The following is a 19334-nucleotide window of genomic DNA, read 5'->3' as shown; positions in this document are numbered from 1 at the left end:
CAAGGCTATGGAAGACCCTCCATTAAGAGTTACATTTGCGCCCATTCTTTCTAAGTTTAGAAAATCTGTAATGACACATCTCTCTTGCCAGGCTTTAGATTGTTTATTAAATTGAGTATTCATTTTAATATTAATTTGTTTTAACATTTTTATTCTGTTCAGTTTTTCAAAAAGTTGAGTACTCACTAGATTAGAAAGTAGAATATAAGCTTAATAACTGACTGACTAGATGAACAAATGAATACAAATTTTTTTTTGAGCTGGGATTTTTAAACTTTAAAATTGCAGCAATAGGTCATACTGAGAGACATACAGCTACCAGCCAGTGTATTTAACATAGTATAGCTCTTATCTCAAGGAGAACATCAGGAATAGCTTTGAAGTCCTGAACCTCATTGATAGTGAACCAAAGGAAATGAAGAATGAACTTAAAGAAGTTGTGAAAAGAGACTGCCAGCAATAAAGATAGAAAAAAGCTGGATGTCAGAACAAATTGTCAAGAAGAGAAGAGAAGCCAAAGCAAAGACAGACAAGGAACTTAACAAAGAATTTCACAGAGTTGTTAGAAGAGACTACAAGCAGTATTACAACATCTGTAAAGACACTGAAGGTGAAAACAGGCATAGAAAAACAAGGGAAGTCTTTCAAAAGATCTCTAAACTCAGAAGGAGGTTCCAGTTTTGAATTGGTATACTAAAGGACACCAATGGACAGATCGTAACTGATTCAAAGGAGATCAAATGACGATGGAATAAGTATATTGAAATACTGTACAGTAGAGATGTCAACATCCAAGATACCTTAGAGAATATTTCCTACTTACAAGAACCTCTAGTTATAGAAGATGAAGTTAGATCAGCACTCTGGTCATTACCAAATCGGAAGGCTACAGGAACTGATGGAATACCCACAGAAGTATGGCAAGCAGCAGAAGAAGAATCAGTAAAGGTTCTAACCAAGCTATGCCAGCAAATCTGGAGAATAACACAGTGGCCAACAGATTGAAAGAGGTCAACCTACATTCCACTACCCAAAAGGTGACTTAATAGAGCATGCAAACTATCATACAGTATCCTTAATTTCACATGCTAGCAATATAATGGTTAGGATCACCCAATGCAGATTATTAAAAGAGATGCCAGATATTCAAGCTGGCTTTAGAAAAGGCTGAGGAACACAATAACCTGCACTATGCTGATGATCCTACCCTAATGGAAAATACAAAGGATCTGCAAGGTCAATACAAAGGAGCATAGTGAAAAAAAATGGAATTAAAATATAAAGAAGACCAAATGAATTACAACAGGTACAACAGCCAGCCCTAGAATTCACAGTAAAGATTTTGAAGTGGTAGATAGCTTCTACCTTTTAGGATCAACTATGAACAATAAAGGAACAAGAGGTCAAGAAATATGCCATAGACTAGCACTTGGGCAGAGAAGCCAAGAAGGCCTTGAAAAAGAAATCCAGATGATGTGATGCGTCTGTACCTATAAAGATCAGATTAGTGCAAGCAATTGTATTCCCTGTGGCCTCTATGGAAGTGAGTGGACAACCAAGCAAATAAATAAATGGATCATCAAACAGATCAATGCAGAGCTGCCACTGAAGGTACAAATGACAAGGCTCTAATTATCCTACTTTGGACATATTATGCAAAGACCTAACTGTCTAGAGAAGGTTCTAATGCTGGAAAAGGTGGAAGGAAAGAGAAGAGGATGACAAGCAGCAAGATGGATGGACTCAGTTATAGTGGTGATGAGTGCACTGTTGGATGCCAGGCTAGGGACAGATTATTGTGGAGAAAATGTGTGTGATTGCTAAGAGTTGACATCAACTTGATGGCATATAATCAGTCAAATAGCTGATGCAGGAAATGATGCAGTATTAAATAAGACATTACAGAAGTATTTGGCTTCAGTCAACTTATTTAATAAGAGACCAGCCCTCACACTCCACAACACACTTTCTAAATAATACAAGCATGCCTATATAACTTGCTGCTATAAAAAAGGCAGATTTCATGCTTGGAATCACTAGGAGGAGAATTGAAAATAGAACTGCTGATACAATGATACCTTTATATAAATCAGTGGTGGAACCACATTGAAAATATTGTGTACAGTTCTGGTCATTACACCTTGAAAAAGACTTTTTTAGAGCTAGAAAAGTTGCAAATAAGGGCAACCAAGATTATTAGAGCAGCTTCCGTATGAGGAAAGGCAATTGGGGATGTTTGCTGGAATGAAGGAGGGTAAGAGGAAGCATAGCTGTACAGAATAATGCATGGTATAATATGGATAGAAGTTGTTCTATCTCTCTTAAGTTAAAACTGGAGGTCATCCATTGAAGCGTTTAACAGAATCAATTCCACTGTTAATCCTATGTATTGAAGATTTGTCTGTAAGAAAAAACATTACATTCATTTTCCTAAGTTTTGATCAAAGGAAGATGAAGTTGGTCAAACAATTAATACCAATTAGAAAAGCTGTGCAGTAAAGAAACTATGTTGGATAGTAGTTTGTTATGGAACTCCTGATATGAACTCATTTGGCATTACATTCCTCCTTCAGAATCAGGCCTAAATATTTGGCATACTTAAATTCAAACTACCTTGTTGCTATTTTTCCCACTAACATAAACTAGATTCACAGCAATGAGCAACTTGCAACAAAAATTAAAATCTAGGCATAGTTTAATAACTGTAGGAATCCTTGAGGCTTACTTAATAGTCCCTATCCTCTTGTAAATAGTACAATCCTGCAAATTTTCAAAGTCTTTAGCAAAAATTGACCCTATGTTACCAAGATTTGTTACAGCTGGTAAAATAATCTGGAAATGTTCACTTTCCTTAAAATACAGTTTAGTATTACAAGATTTTGCACAATTGGATATATTATGTGAGTCCCCAAGTTTCTAATCTTGTGGTTTAAAGGGATGGTGAAAGAATTCCAGAAAACCATGTTTGAAGTAACCTGTTACTCAAAACCATATTTATTTAGACTTACAACAAATGTGATTTCTTGCAGAGGTGGAACACTTATTAAAACCTATTATGGACATAGGGAAATGACTCCAGCTCTACAGGTCCTACTGAGTTGACTGAGGTGTAATCTGACTTGGTTTTCTGGAAGGGGTTTGAGCCTGTTAGTTCCAAGAAAGTGGACAGAGTCCTTGAGGTTGTTAGTGCAGCCACCTGCATATTAGATCCATGACCTGCTTGGTTGGTTAAGGCTTCCTGGGAAGTGACATGGTTGGGTCCAAACTGGTGAATTCATCTTTGAGAGGGGCATGATTCTGGTTGCACTTAAGCAGATAGTGATCCATTTTCTCCTCAAGAAGCTAGCATTATATTGCTAGCATTGGATAATATCCAACTTGTCTCCAACCTTTCCTTTCTGGGGATGGCTATTCAGAATGTGGTTGGACTGCAGCTTAGAGGGCCCTGGAGGAGGCGCATTATCTGGATTCCTCCTGCTAGGGTTTCAGGCCTGAGCACTATACTGAGATGACATTGATCGCCCGTATTGATTAACTATATGACCTTGGATGACCTAGGATGGGGGTTGTGAGTACATCTTGGCCCTTCTTGATCTCTTGGTAACTTTTGATTCCATCATCATGGTATTTTTCTGGACCCACTCAGGAGGTTGGGAATGGAAAGCATAATGTGTGTGGTTCTCCTTCTTTCAGGACCAGTTTGTTTGTTTATTTATTTATTAGATTTATCCCCACCCATCTCCCCCTAATGGGGGACTCCAATACCAGTTGGTATTGGTAGGAGAGAAGAGATCCAGCCCTTGCTTTCTGGGATGCTTCAGAGCTCCATTCTCTTCCATCTCCTATTTAGCATTTACCTGAAGCTGGTGAGTGAGGTCATCCATCATCATGAGGTTAGGTTTCATTAGCATGCTGACGATACCCAATTATATATCTCAAACCTAGGCCAGCCAAGTGATAACATTAAGATTCTGTCTCAGTTTCTGGAGGCTCTGAAAGACTGTAAAGGGAAGAATAGGCTTAGGCTCAATCCTAGCAAGACCAAGTGGCTGTTGATTTTGGGTCCATCTGGCTCTGGATCTTACTGTATATTCTTGCGGATAAGCCAAGAATTTTAGGTCCCAAAGTATACTTCAAAACTTGGGTTTGGGGTATCTGTGGATGGGCTTATCTGTGAGTATATATGGTAGGTTTTTCCCTCAGCTTTTAAAAGGTTCTTGTATATAATCCCATCTGTGGATAAGTGTGATGGAATGGAATTATGAAGGCCAGGCTCAAGGAGATAAACATTTTCTTAGCTCGCCAGAGGAGCGTGGGAGATACAAGAGGATGAGACTGGCACCACTCTGAGGAATTCACAGTGTTGTGGCTGGTTGACTTGGGAGCTGGCGTTTCAGTCTGGGAAGATTCTTGCTAGAGGTGGTAGCTAATAAACGTAGCTGAACTGAATTTGCATTGTCTCTTGGAGTTCCTTGGGCTAGGCCTGACAATAAGCCAACCTTTGATTTTTTAACCAAAATACCATGAACAGTGTGCTACCTGCAGGTAAGTCAATTGTGAAAATGAAAACATACAAAAATTTTGAGGGTTGGCTTATCCACAGGTGGCAAATTGTTCTGGTGGCACATTGTTCATTGTATTTTGGTTAACAATTTGAGGGTCAGCTTATCCATGGACATTTGCGAGTATATATGGCAATCTTTGGTTCAGGATGGGGATGCACTACCCCAGACAGAGCTGGTGTGCAATTTGGGGTCCTCCTAGACTCGCCACTCTTGCTTGAAAAGCACATGGCAGCCATGCCTGGAAGGGCCTTTATACAAATCAATCTTACGTATGAAGTGCACCCATTCCTGGATCTGGATGCCCTATTCATAGTCATTCATGCCTTGGTCACTTCATGTCTGGACTACTGCAACATGGTCCAGATAGGCTGCCCTTGAACTCCAGTCAGAAGCTATATTTAGTCCAAAATGCAGCGACACGAGTAGTTATGGGCACACCTCTGTATATTCATGTAATACTGTTCCTCTGTGAGCCAGTGGGGTTCTGGGTGCAATTCAAGGTGCTGGTTGTCACCCATAAAGTCCTTTGTGACATAGAGCCTGACTATTTCCAAGGCTGCCTGTCTCTGATTACCTCTGTCCATCCAATAAAGTCTGACATTGTTCCAGGTCCCATCACTCAAGCAGTGTCATCTTGTGGGACCCAAATGTGCCTTCTCGGTTGCTACACCTGCCCTTTCGAACACCATTCCCCCTGAGATCTTGTAGAGAGTAAGGGAAATGACCTTGACATAAATATGCAAGAACCATTATGTAAGCAAAGAGGGCTGAAACATTCTTTAAATCCTGGGAAGCAAGATAGTACTCAGAAGTGACTCAGACAGGCTCCTCCCTGATTCAGTGGAGTATAAGGAGGGGAAGCAAAGCACAATCAGGCTTACAAGGTTCTGTTATTACAGCCTATGTCAATAAAATACAGTTCTAGTCATGTGGAGTTGATTTTCTGGTCTACTTAATGGAGCTGACAGATCTGGATGGCTGTAACCCTGCCTGCCTTGAAAAGGCCTTAAAGATGTGGCTCTTCTTCCAGGCACTGGGATAGGAAGTTATATAAGCCCATTTAAATTGTTTCTTTGGTGCAATATGTTTTAATTGTTACTGTTATTTCCTATTGTTATTTATTATTATTTTTGTTCTTGTCTTATAGTGGATGGCCATAAGAATTGAATTGATTAATTTATTGGTGGTACAAAACACTTATGGATTGTATTTAGTTTACAAGAATTCCTGGATTAGATTATCTAGATCCATTTCAGTCTGCCCCTTAAATATAGATTTTGATTAAGATAGCTTTGACAAGTATTGGGAATTGGGATGGCAAAATTGTCTGCTTTGATTCAAGATAAGACATTGTGTAATTTTAATGCTAACTGGAAACCTTTTTTTGGACTTCTTGTGGAAAACAGAAAAAATCAAATTATGTTGTATGGAATTGATGTTTAGAAATAATGTGGGTTAATAGAAATAAAGTTATGTTTTAAATTTAGAGTAAGAGTTTGATGTATATTGTTACTTATATCTGTTGCAAGGAGGGTCGGAAGTCAATTTTTTGTTGTTTTTTCTTTTCTGCACTTTTGATCTTTACTACTTTCTCTTTTTTCAATTTTTTCTTTCTTATTCTTTCTCTTAATATTAGTTTTTGCCCTTTAAAAAAAATTAATAAAGTTATTATAAAAAAAACAAGTACTGGGAATTGGAAAGGGGCATTACATCCCTGTCGGGCAGCTTAATTCCAAGTATTTCATTCCAGAATCCTATTGAAGTTGGTTTTGGTTTGTGTCAGTATTTTTATGCTATGGTTTAACTGCCAACAATTTTTTTAATTCAGTGTTTTTTTTAATTAACTGTTGTGAGCTGCTTTAAGGGAATAGCATTAATATCTGAATAAATTGTAGTCATTCGGTGTGACATACGTAATACAAATGAGGCTATAGGAATTCCATGTTTCATGAATTGGCCCTTTAATGAAAACTGGATCACACTAACATACTCATCTTTATTGTTATGGCAACTGTGAAAATATTAAACAGCAGTGAAACTGGATTGCAATCCATGTCACTGAAGTATTTAATCTAGACTGGTTTATCACTTTTAAAATGTATGCATTTATATATAGGGGGGCTTGTCTATATGTTTAATGCTCGTACATGATTACTAGTTCTTATTTACCTTGTCACTAGAAATTTACTTTATTGCCAGAAATTTTTTCTGCATGCAGAATTTCACCTTAGCACAAGTTAACAGTTTCTATTTCTTTTGTTTTCTAGGATGATAGTCCTCGTGACAGTTTGTCTGCTCCTGAATCAGTCCCAATAACTTTGCATATTGATCTGCTTATGATAGAGAGGAAAGAGGATGGCTCATTTTACATTACAGGTAGATTTTTTTCTTCCCCTTCTCATATTTAATACTAACAACACTGAAAGTAGATGTTCTGAAAAACTGATTAAAATCTGTAAGATTTTTTTTTAATCTTAACATTGTCATAGTAATAAATATAAATAAATAAATAAATAAATAAATAGTAGCAAGGGGAAAATACATAAACAAATAGTAGCAAGGGGGGAAAAGCCAACAGAACAAAACTTTTTATTTCAAAGTTATGGTGATTCTGTAAGTTCTGTCCATGCATGATTCATTTTATATTTTTGGCTGTTGTTATTTTTTTAAAGATGTTTGATGAGAGACAACCATGAAGTATGTTAAAGTATTAAAATATACAGGTAGTCCTTGTTTGCAAACTTAATTGGGACCAGAATTTCCATCGCTAAGTGAGGCAGTTGTTAGGTGAAACATCAGGTGACTGCACCAGTTTGCAACACTGCACTGCATTAGTGCAGACTGTTTTATGCAAGTGTAATCCATTCAGTTTTGAGGTTTTACTAATTACTCCCCTTTAATTGGGGGTGAGTATAGACTGTTCAGTGAATGGACAGATACGGAAAAGAAATGTTAGTACTGGAAAGCTGAAGTAAAGATTGAATGGATGGATAAATCAAGCAACAATCACAAAGAATTATTCTTTTCCCGCTTTTGTTCAGATGAGACATACTGTATTTAATAAAAAGCACAGAATAAAGTAAGCAAAACATTATACAAAATTGAGTAACATCTAAATAATGCAATTAAAAATATATGACTTTTTTATTGTGTTAGATTTCTCATTCACTATTCTCGTCTCCCTCTTATGTCCATGTTTTAAAAAAACAGAAGCAACTTTTTTTTTCTTTTTTGCCAACACACAATCTGCTTTTCTGTAGGCTACTGAAGTACCAAAATACTCACAAAATTTTAGTAGATAGCTTACAAATTATTGTAAATAACAATCACAAAGAATTATTCTCTTCCCGCTTTTGTTCAGATGAGACATACTGTATTTAATAAAAAGCACAGAATAAAGTAAGCAAAACATTATACAAAATTGAGTAACTCATCTAAATAATGCAATTAAAAATATATGACTTTTTTATTGTGTTAGATTTCTCATTCACTATTCTCGTCTCCCTCTTATGTCCATGTTTTAAAAAAACAGAAGCAACTTTTTTTTTCTTTTTTGCCAACACACAATCTGCTTTTCTGTAGGCTACTGAAGTACCAAAATACTCACAAAATTTTAGTAGATAGCTTACAAATTATTGTAAATAATTAACTGGGGAATTCCAGATTTGGTTCTGTTAACTTCACACAAAATAGGGTTTTGTCTTAAAAACTCAATAAATCTAGGTGAAATAGACAAATTTAGGAATTTATCAAATCAAATGTACATCATTAATACATTTGTGTGTTTTTTTTTTTGAGAATATATACAAATGAAATGCACTCTGAATACAGTTCAGAAGTTAAGAACTTTAAAATCATTTCAATGGAAAAATATCTGAGTAATTCATCTGTTTAAATGTGTGAGAAGTAGCAGTCCATCTAGATTACTTGTATTGATTAGAAGAGGGATTGAGGGTTAGAACAGATGAAGAAAGGTATGTTTTTTTGAAAACATTTCTTTTTAAAATACTTAGTTTGAAGATAGTTTTATCTCAGTTTTACTATTTGGTAATAGTAACAGTCTTACTATTTGTCTTGATATTAAATAGCATTTAACAACAATATTGGTAAGAAAGCAATGGAAATATTTCTGTGTTCATATCTTTATCAATTTCTGCTATAGTTCCATTTTCTTGATATAGTTATATTGATGTGGTGCATTTTATTGAGTTCTTGATATCAGTATCTTTATATAATCCTCTTAATTCTCTAATTAACAGACAACCGAACAGTTAGTAGTGATGCACCAAAGACTAAGACACACAGTAGTATAGGCGATCAGGATGCTGAAGTTGGCACACACAAGAATTTTCGGTCCCAGTCCACACAAACATCTCCAGAAATCAACAGATCCCAAGGATTTATGACTTTACCCATAGTAATCAAAGAACAGGTAATGATAAATCTACCAATATGTTTTCTTTTTCTTTTTTCTTTTGCAAAGTTGTTTTTATAATGGCAGTTAATGATTTTGTATTGTAAAGGACAGCAAACTCTTTTGAAGAATACTGGAAGCCAAATCTGGTTTTCCATGAGTATTTTGAAAGAGTGCAGAGTGTTGTGGAGGACATGTTGTTTACAGCCTAAGGTTATAAATACTCCACTCAATAAAGAGAAAACCTTTTTTGTCACATAAGATGATGACCTCCTATTCATTGGAATGGTAGAGTTCATAAGTTAGAGCAGTCAAAGCAGTTTCAGTATAAAACATGTTCATGGAAATGAAAATTAATGAAAACTGGCTGTGTGACCTTGGGCCAGTCACTCTCTCTCAGCCCAACTCACCTGACAAGTTTGTTGTTGTGGGGAAAATAGGAGGAGGAAGAAGTATTAGGTATGTTCACCACCTTGAGTTATTTATAAAAATAAGAAAGGCAGGATAAAAATCTAAAAAAAAAAGTGTCCAGATAGTCAAATAAAGGGCATACTTTAATTATATGCTATTCTAAATTATATACACTTTGAGGAAATTAGTAACATTTTAAATTAAATAATGAATGTAAATTTTTTAAAAACTTTTAGTGGATAGAAATTTATAGTTGGAAAGTGCCAAAAATAGCCCATTCATAATCATTTGGAAAGTAATGTATAATTTAAATATCTGAGAAAGTACTGCTCCATAAATGTATGAAAAAGACAGATATAATTTTAATATGTGAAGTGAAATCAGCTGTTTTTAAAATACATTCACAGAAATTGTAAAAATAGGTTAATATGTAACACTAAATTAAAAACCATGACTCAAAGCAAAACAGTGGGTTCATAACATGTAAACTCATTCATGGTATTTTTAAAGGTTGGCAGTAGAATACATTTTTTTTCAATACTAAGTTTAATTCAATATGCTCTTCTGTTATAACTGTAGTAATAACATAAACAGCAGTCAGCTGACAGTTCCTGCTTAACAGGGTTATGCGTATATAATATACCTATTCTGTAAAAAGGAATGCTGAGCTGAGGCTAGACCATAACAGGGAACAGTGCCTTAAATTGGTTTCTGGCAAATCTATTCTTCCCTTCACAAATATGCTCTTGTGACTTTTTTACATGTCTCACAAGTGCTGTCTTTTTTACATGTCTTAACTTGGAGCACAAGTATCAGAGTCTTCTGATGCTGAATTAGGGGGGATGGATGAAAAGTTAATTGTAAGTAATGATAACAATTGGCACAATTGTATTATAGAGATTGTATTACATTTTATCAGTCCAGAGGATAAGGAGGCTTTTTTTTTAAACTGTCTTTAAAAAGTGCTCTGAGTATATTGCAAAACAAATCTAAAAAAGAAACAACAAATGGGGAGCACAAAGTTCTTTCATTTAATGTTTACTTTGCTTGTAAGGCTGTAATCTTATCAAACTTAATTTGGCATATCAACATTAAAAATGGTTATTTATTTATTTATTACAGCTTATTGAAGAAAATGAATGTCTAAAACAGGAATTAGCCAAAGCCAAGATGGCCCTTGCTGAAGCTCACTTGGAAAAAGATACCCTGCTTCACCATATTAAAAAAATGAATAATGAAAAATGTTAGCAGACGCTATACGTTAATGCGGAACAAGAAAGGACCCATTTTATAATAGTTTTTGTTTATGGAACTGAACTCAGAGCAACATTTCTGTAGAAAATGCACTTATAAGAAGGCGTAGGAAGAATTAGATTTTTTGTTCCTTTTTAAACTCTAAGTTGCAGTGATGTGAGGAAGAACAATTTCTATTATACACCATTGACTTGCTAAATAAGTGGTGGCATGAATAAAATATCCCTTTGTCATTGATAGGATATCTTCATCTTCATTTGTGAAGATAAAAAGTCTTTGTTACAACAGAAATACTGTTCAAGGGACATTAAGTTTGCACTATACATAAAATGGCATTGTGAAAACTTGTGATACCTGCTTAGAGAGGAGTACCCCCAAGTCTCAAAATGTATAACTACAGTGTGGGAAAGGATGATCAGAACATAAATGGCCATAGTATGGTGGGCAAAATTGGAAATTGCACAGTCAATTGGACAACGATTTGTCATTAGCTTGCAGAACAATAAGGTCATTAGATCAGGGCTCTTTTTGAGGATCATTAGTCATTTCTTTGCTTTGACAATGAAACTCAGCCACTCTCAGCAACATTTAAATTTTTAACAGTTTAATGTTCTTTTGTAAAAGTAACATCGCTGTATATTAATGTGCTTGAAAACAGTTATATAATTATTTGAACTTGTAACACTTTAACAAAATGTAAAGCTGCATTTTATATCATAGATTACGTGTAAAAATTAAATTTCAAACTTTCAATTTAAAAATTGCTGTAAATAAGTAAAGTACACAAACCTGTGCAGAATATTCTTAAATTTTTAAAATAATAACTAAACCCCCTGATAGAAGAATTATCAGGATGATAATAGTATATAGGTTATTCAGTGATCTTTCTTGATCATTATTTGAAGTCATTTTGAGGAGCATGCATTTGCTATGCTTGAACTATAAAATAATTCAGGGAATGATTAATTTCTTTTTTAAAGTAAAAGTAAGAGACCAAATAAACTAAAATCTGGTGACAGAATTAACTGAATTGGAAATAAGAAAATTGATTTGAATCAAAATGATTTTAATTAAAGTTTATGTGATGTAATTCATATTTCCTGCATTAAAAATAATTGAAGATTCTGCAAAGAGAAGATAAATCAAGATGTCTCAGTTGTGTAAAACAATTATATACTGTATGTCTTTATTTTAAAACAATACAGTCTTAATTTTATGAGCCAACTCTTCAGAAGGTCAGCTTATTTCTCCTATTCCTTTCTAACCAAATTACCAGTATACTGTAATTCCTTTCTTACCAAATTACCAAAATATCTTTATTTCTGACACGCACTTCCTAAATATTATCCCACCATTCCTCTATCTATATGCTTTTATCTGGCATCCTAATTCAGTTTATCAGAAACAAAAGTTATATTCTGTATGTCCAGGTTGAACCTCCAAAATACCTGACATAATAAATGCTTGTTAAATTCAAGTGATTAAAATCTGATGCAGTGTAAGCATACTACTAGTAAGTTATTTGCCAGGTTATTTTGTACAGGTTATTTACATACAGTCCATTTTAAAAGACTGTACATAACTAACTGCCATTTAACTAGGGATTAAGATTCATTGAGCTCTCTGCATGTTTATTTCTAAGTAGGCATATGTAGGATTGCACTGTAAATCAGATATATTCAGGTAGTTCTGTTAATGACAGCAATTTCCATCACTAAGCAATATGGTCATAAAGTTCAATGTCATGTGACCACGCTGCTTAGCAATGGCAGTTCTAGCACTTCCCGGTTGCCAACATTAAGTGAATCCCGCAACGTCACATGGTCACCACTTGTGACCTGCCAGCTTCTCCATTGACTTTCCTTGTAGGGAAAGAAAGTCACAAATGGCAATCATGTGACTGTGGGACCTGCAACGTGATTACAAGCTGGGCGCTGAGCACCCGGATCACAATCACATGACTGCGGGGGCACTATGATGGCCGGTCTAAGTACCACTCATTCAGCACCATTGTAAGATGTGTAAGCACTGTAAGATGGGAATTGCTTGACCCTCATGCTGTTGTCCTCTTACTTCATGCTTGTCATACTATGATTTTATAGCAGTGACTTGGTCAAAAGATGTGACTTTGTGCTTGTTTGAATTCACTGAACAGGTCCAGTGCTACTCTTTTCTATACTTTTCTCTATAAGAAAATGTGAATTTTTAAAGCAAAGAATTGGTATGTTAAATGATAGATTCAGTTTCTTATTCAGTTTTTAAAAAATCAGATATTGGTGCTGAACAAAATAATCCCTTCAAACTCTAAAATTAAAAATTGTATTAACAGATTCCTATGAATGAATTAAGACCTCTTACTTCACTATTATGACTCTCCATGCTTCTCAGTTGGTTCGGAAGAAGTGGGTTGGATTTTGCATGAGCATACCACCTTTCTGTTATTTATTACAACGTGCATTTTTTCAGGCTTCCATACATGCCTGAAAAAAGAGGTGTTGCTGCTGTAATGAATCAAATAATTAAAGCAATATATATTTAATGAGATTCTTAAATATAGCTGCATCTTCTTTCAGCTTGTGTGAAAACCTAAAAAAAAGAAAGGTATGCTTTAATAAATAGTGCAGGGGTCTGAAGCACATTCTTCAAATGATTTTGATTTATACACATTCCTCTCTCTCATGTTGAAGCAACTGTAAAATGTATTGAGGTTACTTTTCATGTATAGCCGTATACTTGGACCTCCTCCTCCTCTGCCACACTTTATGTATTTGATTTCCAAAAGCAATTGAACAGAATGTCATTGCTTTTACAAAATGAACTAAATGTTAAATTTTGTGAAAGATAATAGTTTCATTCAGTTAAAAAAATATCAAAGACCTGTGTGACCTCTCACAAAATAGTGAAAATAAGTTATGCTCCTACTATTTATTGGTAAAAGATACATTCATTTGGTAATTTGAAGAAAAGAATCTGTAACTGCTACCATTATGTTCAGTCTGTACCCAAAATACAGAAACTCTGGATCCTTGGATAGTACGTTGTTTCAGGAATTGGTACCAATACAGTCTGTAGGTGTCTAATTATTTGGACTCTATTCTCTGGCTGGTACTACCAGCATCCCGATTTAGATATCAGCTACTATAGACTACTTGGAAAATATAAATAGAAGATCTCTCAGGAAACACATTTTAGTCATCGTGGATGTTGATGACCTGTACACCAACATCCTGTACAAGAATGTATTGCAAACTATCAGAAATTCCATCTCTGATGGCACCACAGGACATCTGCCAAACCTCTGTGATTTCACATCCATAATTATTGTATTTTTAGGGAAAACTTGAATTTCCACATCAATTGAACTGATGTGGGCACTTATAGTCTTTATAGCTAACTTAGAATGCTCCCTCAGCTCCTCCTCCCAAAAATCTCTAGCTGAAATTCAGTGACAAATGTATTATCTGGATTCACAAACAAAAGTAAAGGTCCATCAAAACTTAAATACAGAGGAATTACACAGTAAGTATAACCTTATTTAGGAAGCCAACTGACCGTTATATATATACTTGCATTTTTCAGCTTCCATTCAGAATACACCAGAAATTCACTGTTTATATCCAAGAAACATAATGCATGGTCATCTCTTCAGATCCATCTGATAAACATGTGAAGAGTGTAACTCAAGTGCATCTCACATATCTAGGGAAATTTTGCAATAAACAGATCAACAGGCCTGTTTCTAAAGCATATCAAATTCAAAACACAACACAACAGAATACCACTTGTTATATGTAAGCCCATTCTGGACAACATTCCCTTTCATAGGCCTTAACTTGCCTATAGATCACCATCCAAGTTAAAACACCTATTAAGCAGCAACAGTGATACAGATACAGGAATCAAATTCTGTGCAGATCCAGATGCCAATTCTACAGGAATTGTTCTGGGGTGTCTGTCCAAAACTGCAATGGAGGCTATGACTATAATCTGCATAGTAATCTGGATGGCTATTCTTGTATGCGTAGTTGGTTGTGTAGTGCCATATTATAGGCCAGAAAAATATCTCAGCAGTCTTTAGCATGTATTGGGCAATTTTGGCATCACTTTTTCAGAAATTTGCTTAGAATAAGAACATGAGAAACCATCTTACACTGAGTCCCTCTTTTCGCAGTAAACCAATTGTGCTTGGGCTCAAAGCTAAGCAAGGTTAAAGTCATTAGGAGCCAAGCTTGACTCAAAGGCATGTTTAAGTTTTTAAGATAACATTTGGATAATTTAGCTTTCTCATTGACCTGAGTGAGAAATATTAGAAGCTCCTGTCTTTGCTCCTGGTTTTTCATTATGAGAAAACAAACTACTGCCCAATTGCAGCTACACCAAAGCCTAGATTTCTAAATTGTTTTTCACTAGGCAGCAATCACATTCCACTGAGGAAAATTTATGAGCCTCTTCTCTCCAGACAGTACTGATGCAGAATTTGACTTTTCCAGGGAATTTAAATCTTATCCAAATATGCATACAATGGATATCTTCAAATTTGTTGAGTTTATTACCCCCCAAATAAACCCTTCATGGCAGGAATAGTCTATACTATTCTCCATACCGAGGGATTAGTAAATGAACGGGAAACACAAATTTATTCAGAATATATTATAAGGATACAAAAGTACATAAAAATAGTATATTAAATAGATCATGTAAATCAAAGCATGCATTACTAAAGCTTGAACGTTCTTTGTTCACTACCTTGGGGGTGATCAGACAGCTGATTTACTAATCTAACATCTACTTTTATATAGTTAAATGGATTTTTCTATCAGCTTATGCATTTCTACTTATTTACTGATACATTAGAAATCTGTCAACGCATATGCAGAATTATGTTACCCACACAAAGGAAAATTACAGGAATAATGAATTTTTATTTTGTATACCTTTACAAGCAGGTAAAGAGATAATTTTGGTTCTTAAAACATTTCCTGTATTTTCAGTCTCTTGACTCAATTATTCATGCTTCAATTTCAAGTGATTAAAACGGCAAAATACTGACCGATTTGCAACATTATGCTTATCATACTAATTTGGGGAATGACCAACATTTTTCTCTGCCATTGCGGGTCTTAGAGGATGGGAATTTTCTCCCTGCCTTGGGGCAATCCTATTTCTGATCAAAACATGTATGTCAGTTAATGCTAATACTGTTGATTCATTAGCTAAAAACATTGAAAATGAGGAACAGACTTTTCTTACCAAAAACAAACAAAACCCCACAGATTTTACTTTATGTAAGCCACTTATCAACTTAAGACCTCACTTATTTAAAATGAAAGCTGGGAAACGGGATTATGGATTATTCTGGGGAAACTGACCTTGATCTTGACCATGTCCATATTTACACTTAAAAGATTAGTATAGGACCTAATGTCATCCACAATACTTGCTTATCTTCCAAATAATATATGCCATCCCCTTGTTAGCAATGCCCCATTGCACTTTAAACATACTGTCCTAATCTCTATGCAATACAATGGACATATATCTGACATCAAAACTATCAGTATCCAAAGATTAGTGAACAAACATTACAATTTTTCCAGATCATTCTATTACTGACCCAAAAGTGATAGTCTAATTATAAAGACTAGTTTCACTACAAAATAGCAGAGAAGCAGGAATTTTAACTTCCTTATGGATTAATGAAAAACTAAGGCTTTTTATCACACAATGAGTTAGGATATGCAAAACATTTGAAAAGGACTGTTTTGTATAACCGAAAAGTTTAAAGCAGTGCATCCTTCAAAATGCTCAGGTGCTTTAAAGGCTTTTCCCAGCCATTTCAAGGGTATTCATAGCTACAAGAGTCCCCGGGTTAAGAACGTCCAGGTTACAGATGACCCGTAGTTAAGAACAGAGCCTACTGTAGCAAAACTCGAGTTAAATACACAATTTGAGTTAAATACACAATGGTTTGAGTTCATTACACAATACTCTTAAACATTATTATAATACTGTTCTGGCTTACATACAAATTCGATATTCCCAAGGACAGACCTTGGGAATGGAACTCGTTCTTAAACTGGGGACTACCTGTACTTCATTAGTGGTTCCAGCAGACATACTGTGTACGCACGCACATGTGCATACTGCTAGAAAACACCTTCTAAAGGATATGGCTATTTCAATGCTTCCAGGAGGGATGCTTCACTTACAGAAGGCAGTTTGTGAAGCACCCCTTTCAAATGTTTTGCAGAGCCCTACTACATTACTGGTTAGAATGTTTCTATCACATTTTACTACTTTGTTTAAGATCACTGTAAATATTTTCTTTCCTGCTTACTTCCTCTCCTCTCAATAACTTGTACATATAAAATATTCCTAAGACCCATGTTCCATACATTGCATTTAAAAAAACTATGATCCACCATGCCTATACAATAATGTGTTTGCTTTTTAACTGCTGCATGTCTCTGTATTGCTTTGGTAATATAAGTAAATCAGTTTCTACATCAGAATATTATTCTACATAGTTTTGTAATGAAAAAGCTATCATAGCAAGTAGATCAGAGTCCTCAACTTTGTGGGGCAGGTAAGCACATTTGGAATTTTTGAGAACACGTTGTAGGCATTGTTAAAATAAAGTTTATTGAGAATAGTTCATCAACCAAAGAATATTTTTTCTTATCTTAATTTAATCCAATGGTTTTTATCTGGTGGCTAGCACCCAACCTAAAGTGCATTGTAACAGTTTCTATCTTTGCTTACTGTAAAAACAAGAACAACATGAAAATAGAATGCAATTGTATCACTTCATTTTTCTTAATGCTGGATTAAAAAAAAAAATCCTGCTCTCACAGTCTTCTTTCCTAAGACCATTTTTGGTAATCAACTCTTGTACAAGCTTTTTAAATAAAGTTTCCAGTATTAATCATGGTTTTACTTATTGAAAATGCCATGTCTAATGTACTTTAGAACTGCATTTATTCTATGCACAGTTTTACACTGTCATTTGTTTATTTATATAGATGTGTAAATAAATGAACCTCAGCTCTCTTTCTCATGTCATTTCTAATAAATGAGTCTACATTTAGATATCAAAATTCCAGATTATACGTTCATGTTAATCCTAACTTCAGGCCATGACATAATTCATTTCATTATATTATTTCCAATATGTATCAATATAGCTAAAGTGCTTATTAGCACTGCATCATCAGCATACATCACTGAGCAGTAAAAAATTAGTTAAAAACCAGTACAATTGTGGATTCAATTGTTTCCTAAATCTGAAACTGTGTATTCCAGAATTATTTGGATATATTTCAATTAATACATCCAATAACTCCCTTAGCTGGAGTTGGTACTATTTGCTCTTACTTCAGCTACAGCCAGCTGAAGGAGGCATCTACTCCATATAACAAAGAATCTGTGAAACTGGTCCTGGGATTTAGTTATTTATATCCTACTTTCCTCTAGGAGAAAAAGGCAGGGTCCTGAGGGGACTAGGCGACTGAAGCCCTGCCCCTTTTTAATGTGCATCACACACATTGCATGCAAATAAAAATGGGGGTGGGGGGCTTCAATTGCCTGGTTACACCTGCCATTTTGAAGCCAGTGACACACTGCTGCAGACAACCCTGTGCTGACAGACATGTGATAGTAGCATATTCAGTGATAGTATGTGTTTTAGTTAGAAAGTTTCAAGCCATTTATTTCATTTTATCGAGTCAGTTGTTAAAGATAGTAGTGGATCTAATGACAAATTCAACCATGTATCCTAAAATAAGATCCTCCAGTCCATCTTATATAATTAATGAATTAGGTCATTCAAAAAACAGTTTATGAAAACATTTATCAAATGACTAAAAACCATACATTGCTCTATACAATTGTTACATATTTGCATCTCATATTACTTGCTTAAAAAGTCTCTCTTTCTCCACATTCCATCATTTCCACTACTAAGAGAAAAGTAATATTTGCTGAAGCTGGCAGCAAAAATTAGAATCCTTCAAAGCAGATGCAGTGTTATCCATGTTGGAAGTTTAGGTATGACTATGTGGTAGTCATACCTAACCATCCACAAAATGGGTTGCTCCTCACAAGAACAGGTAAAAATGTGTGAAATGTATAAAAAATATGCCTTTCAAGATGGGTGGGATACAAAAGTTGGCAGAGGACAATTAACTGTTTTGCTGGCTCCATCCTATGATGCAATAAAGATTCTTATCCGGCTGTGCCCATCATGTGCCTTGAAAGTTTTCAGTTGAGCTTGAACCTAAGTCTAGTCAAACAGTATCAAATGTTTGGGAATTACCACTAAATTCTTTTTGGTGAGCTTGACACTAATCTCACCAAAAAGAATTTGATGATAGCTTTTGATGGTAGGATGTTTAGGTATGACTACGGGGTATACTGATTCATTTTATTGTAAACAGTTGGGAATATACTGTTAAAAAAAGATAAGTGTAAATTTTTGGTTAAACATAAAAGCCTTGTGTCCAATCTATCTCCCTCAGTTTTAGATTTAACACATGGTTTTCTTGGCAACAGTACAGGAAATAATTTGCCATTCTCTTCTTCCAGGATGTTTTTTTTAGCAAGCCTACAGACCTGGAATTCCCTATCCATCCAAGTATTAACCAGGGATGATGTTGCTTAGCATGTGAGCCCAGAGAAAGTTGCTCAAGTAC

At 35.0% G+C, this 19334-nt stretch overlaps 1 protein-coding gene across 1 annotated transcript in view; it reads left to right on the top strand.

The window, feature by feature from the left end:
* BLTP3B (bridge-like lipid transfer protein family member 3B) overlaps window positions 1-17688 on the top strand; it is a 61302-nt gene extending 43614 nt beyond the window's left edge. The window contains exons 19-21 of the mRNA XM_088141914.1: window positions 6833-6941; window positions 8825-8997; window positions 10513-17688. Of these exons, the coding sequence (XP_087998040.1) occupies window positions 6833-6941; window positions 8825-8997; window positions 10513-10638 (408 nt within the window). The 3' untranslated portion in view covers window positions 10639-17688. The remainder of the gene's footprint in view (window positions 1-6832; window positions 6942-8824; window positions 8998-10512) is intronic.
* Window positions 17689-19334: the final 1646 nt, after the last annotated feature.

This window comes from Python bivittatus, unplaced genomic scaffold (assembly GCF_059951505.1).
Source record: "Python bivittatus isolate LINGU-HERP-01145 unplaced genomic scaffold, Pbiv_v1 ctg000330_np1212, whole genome shotgun sequence".
Classification (NCBI taxonomy): Eukaryota; Metazoa; Chordata; class Lepidosauria; order Squamata; family Pythonidae; genus Python; species Python bivittatus.
Note: the sequence above shows the minus strand (reverse complement) of the source record. Positions and strands in the feature narration are given on the sequence as shown.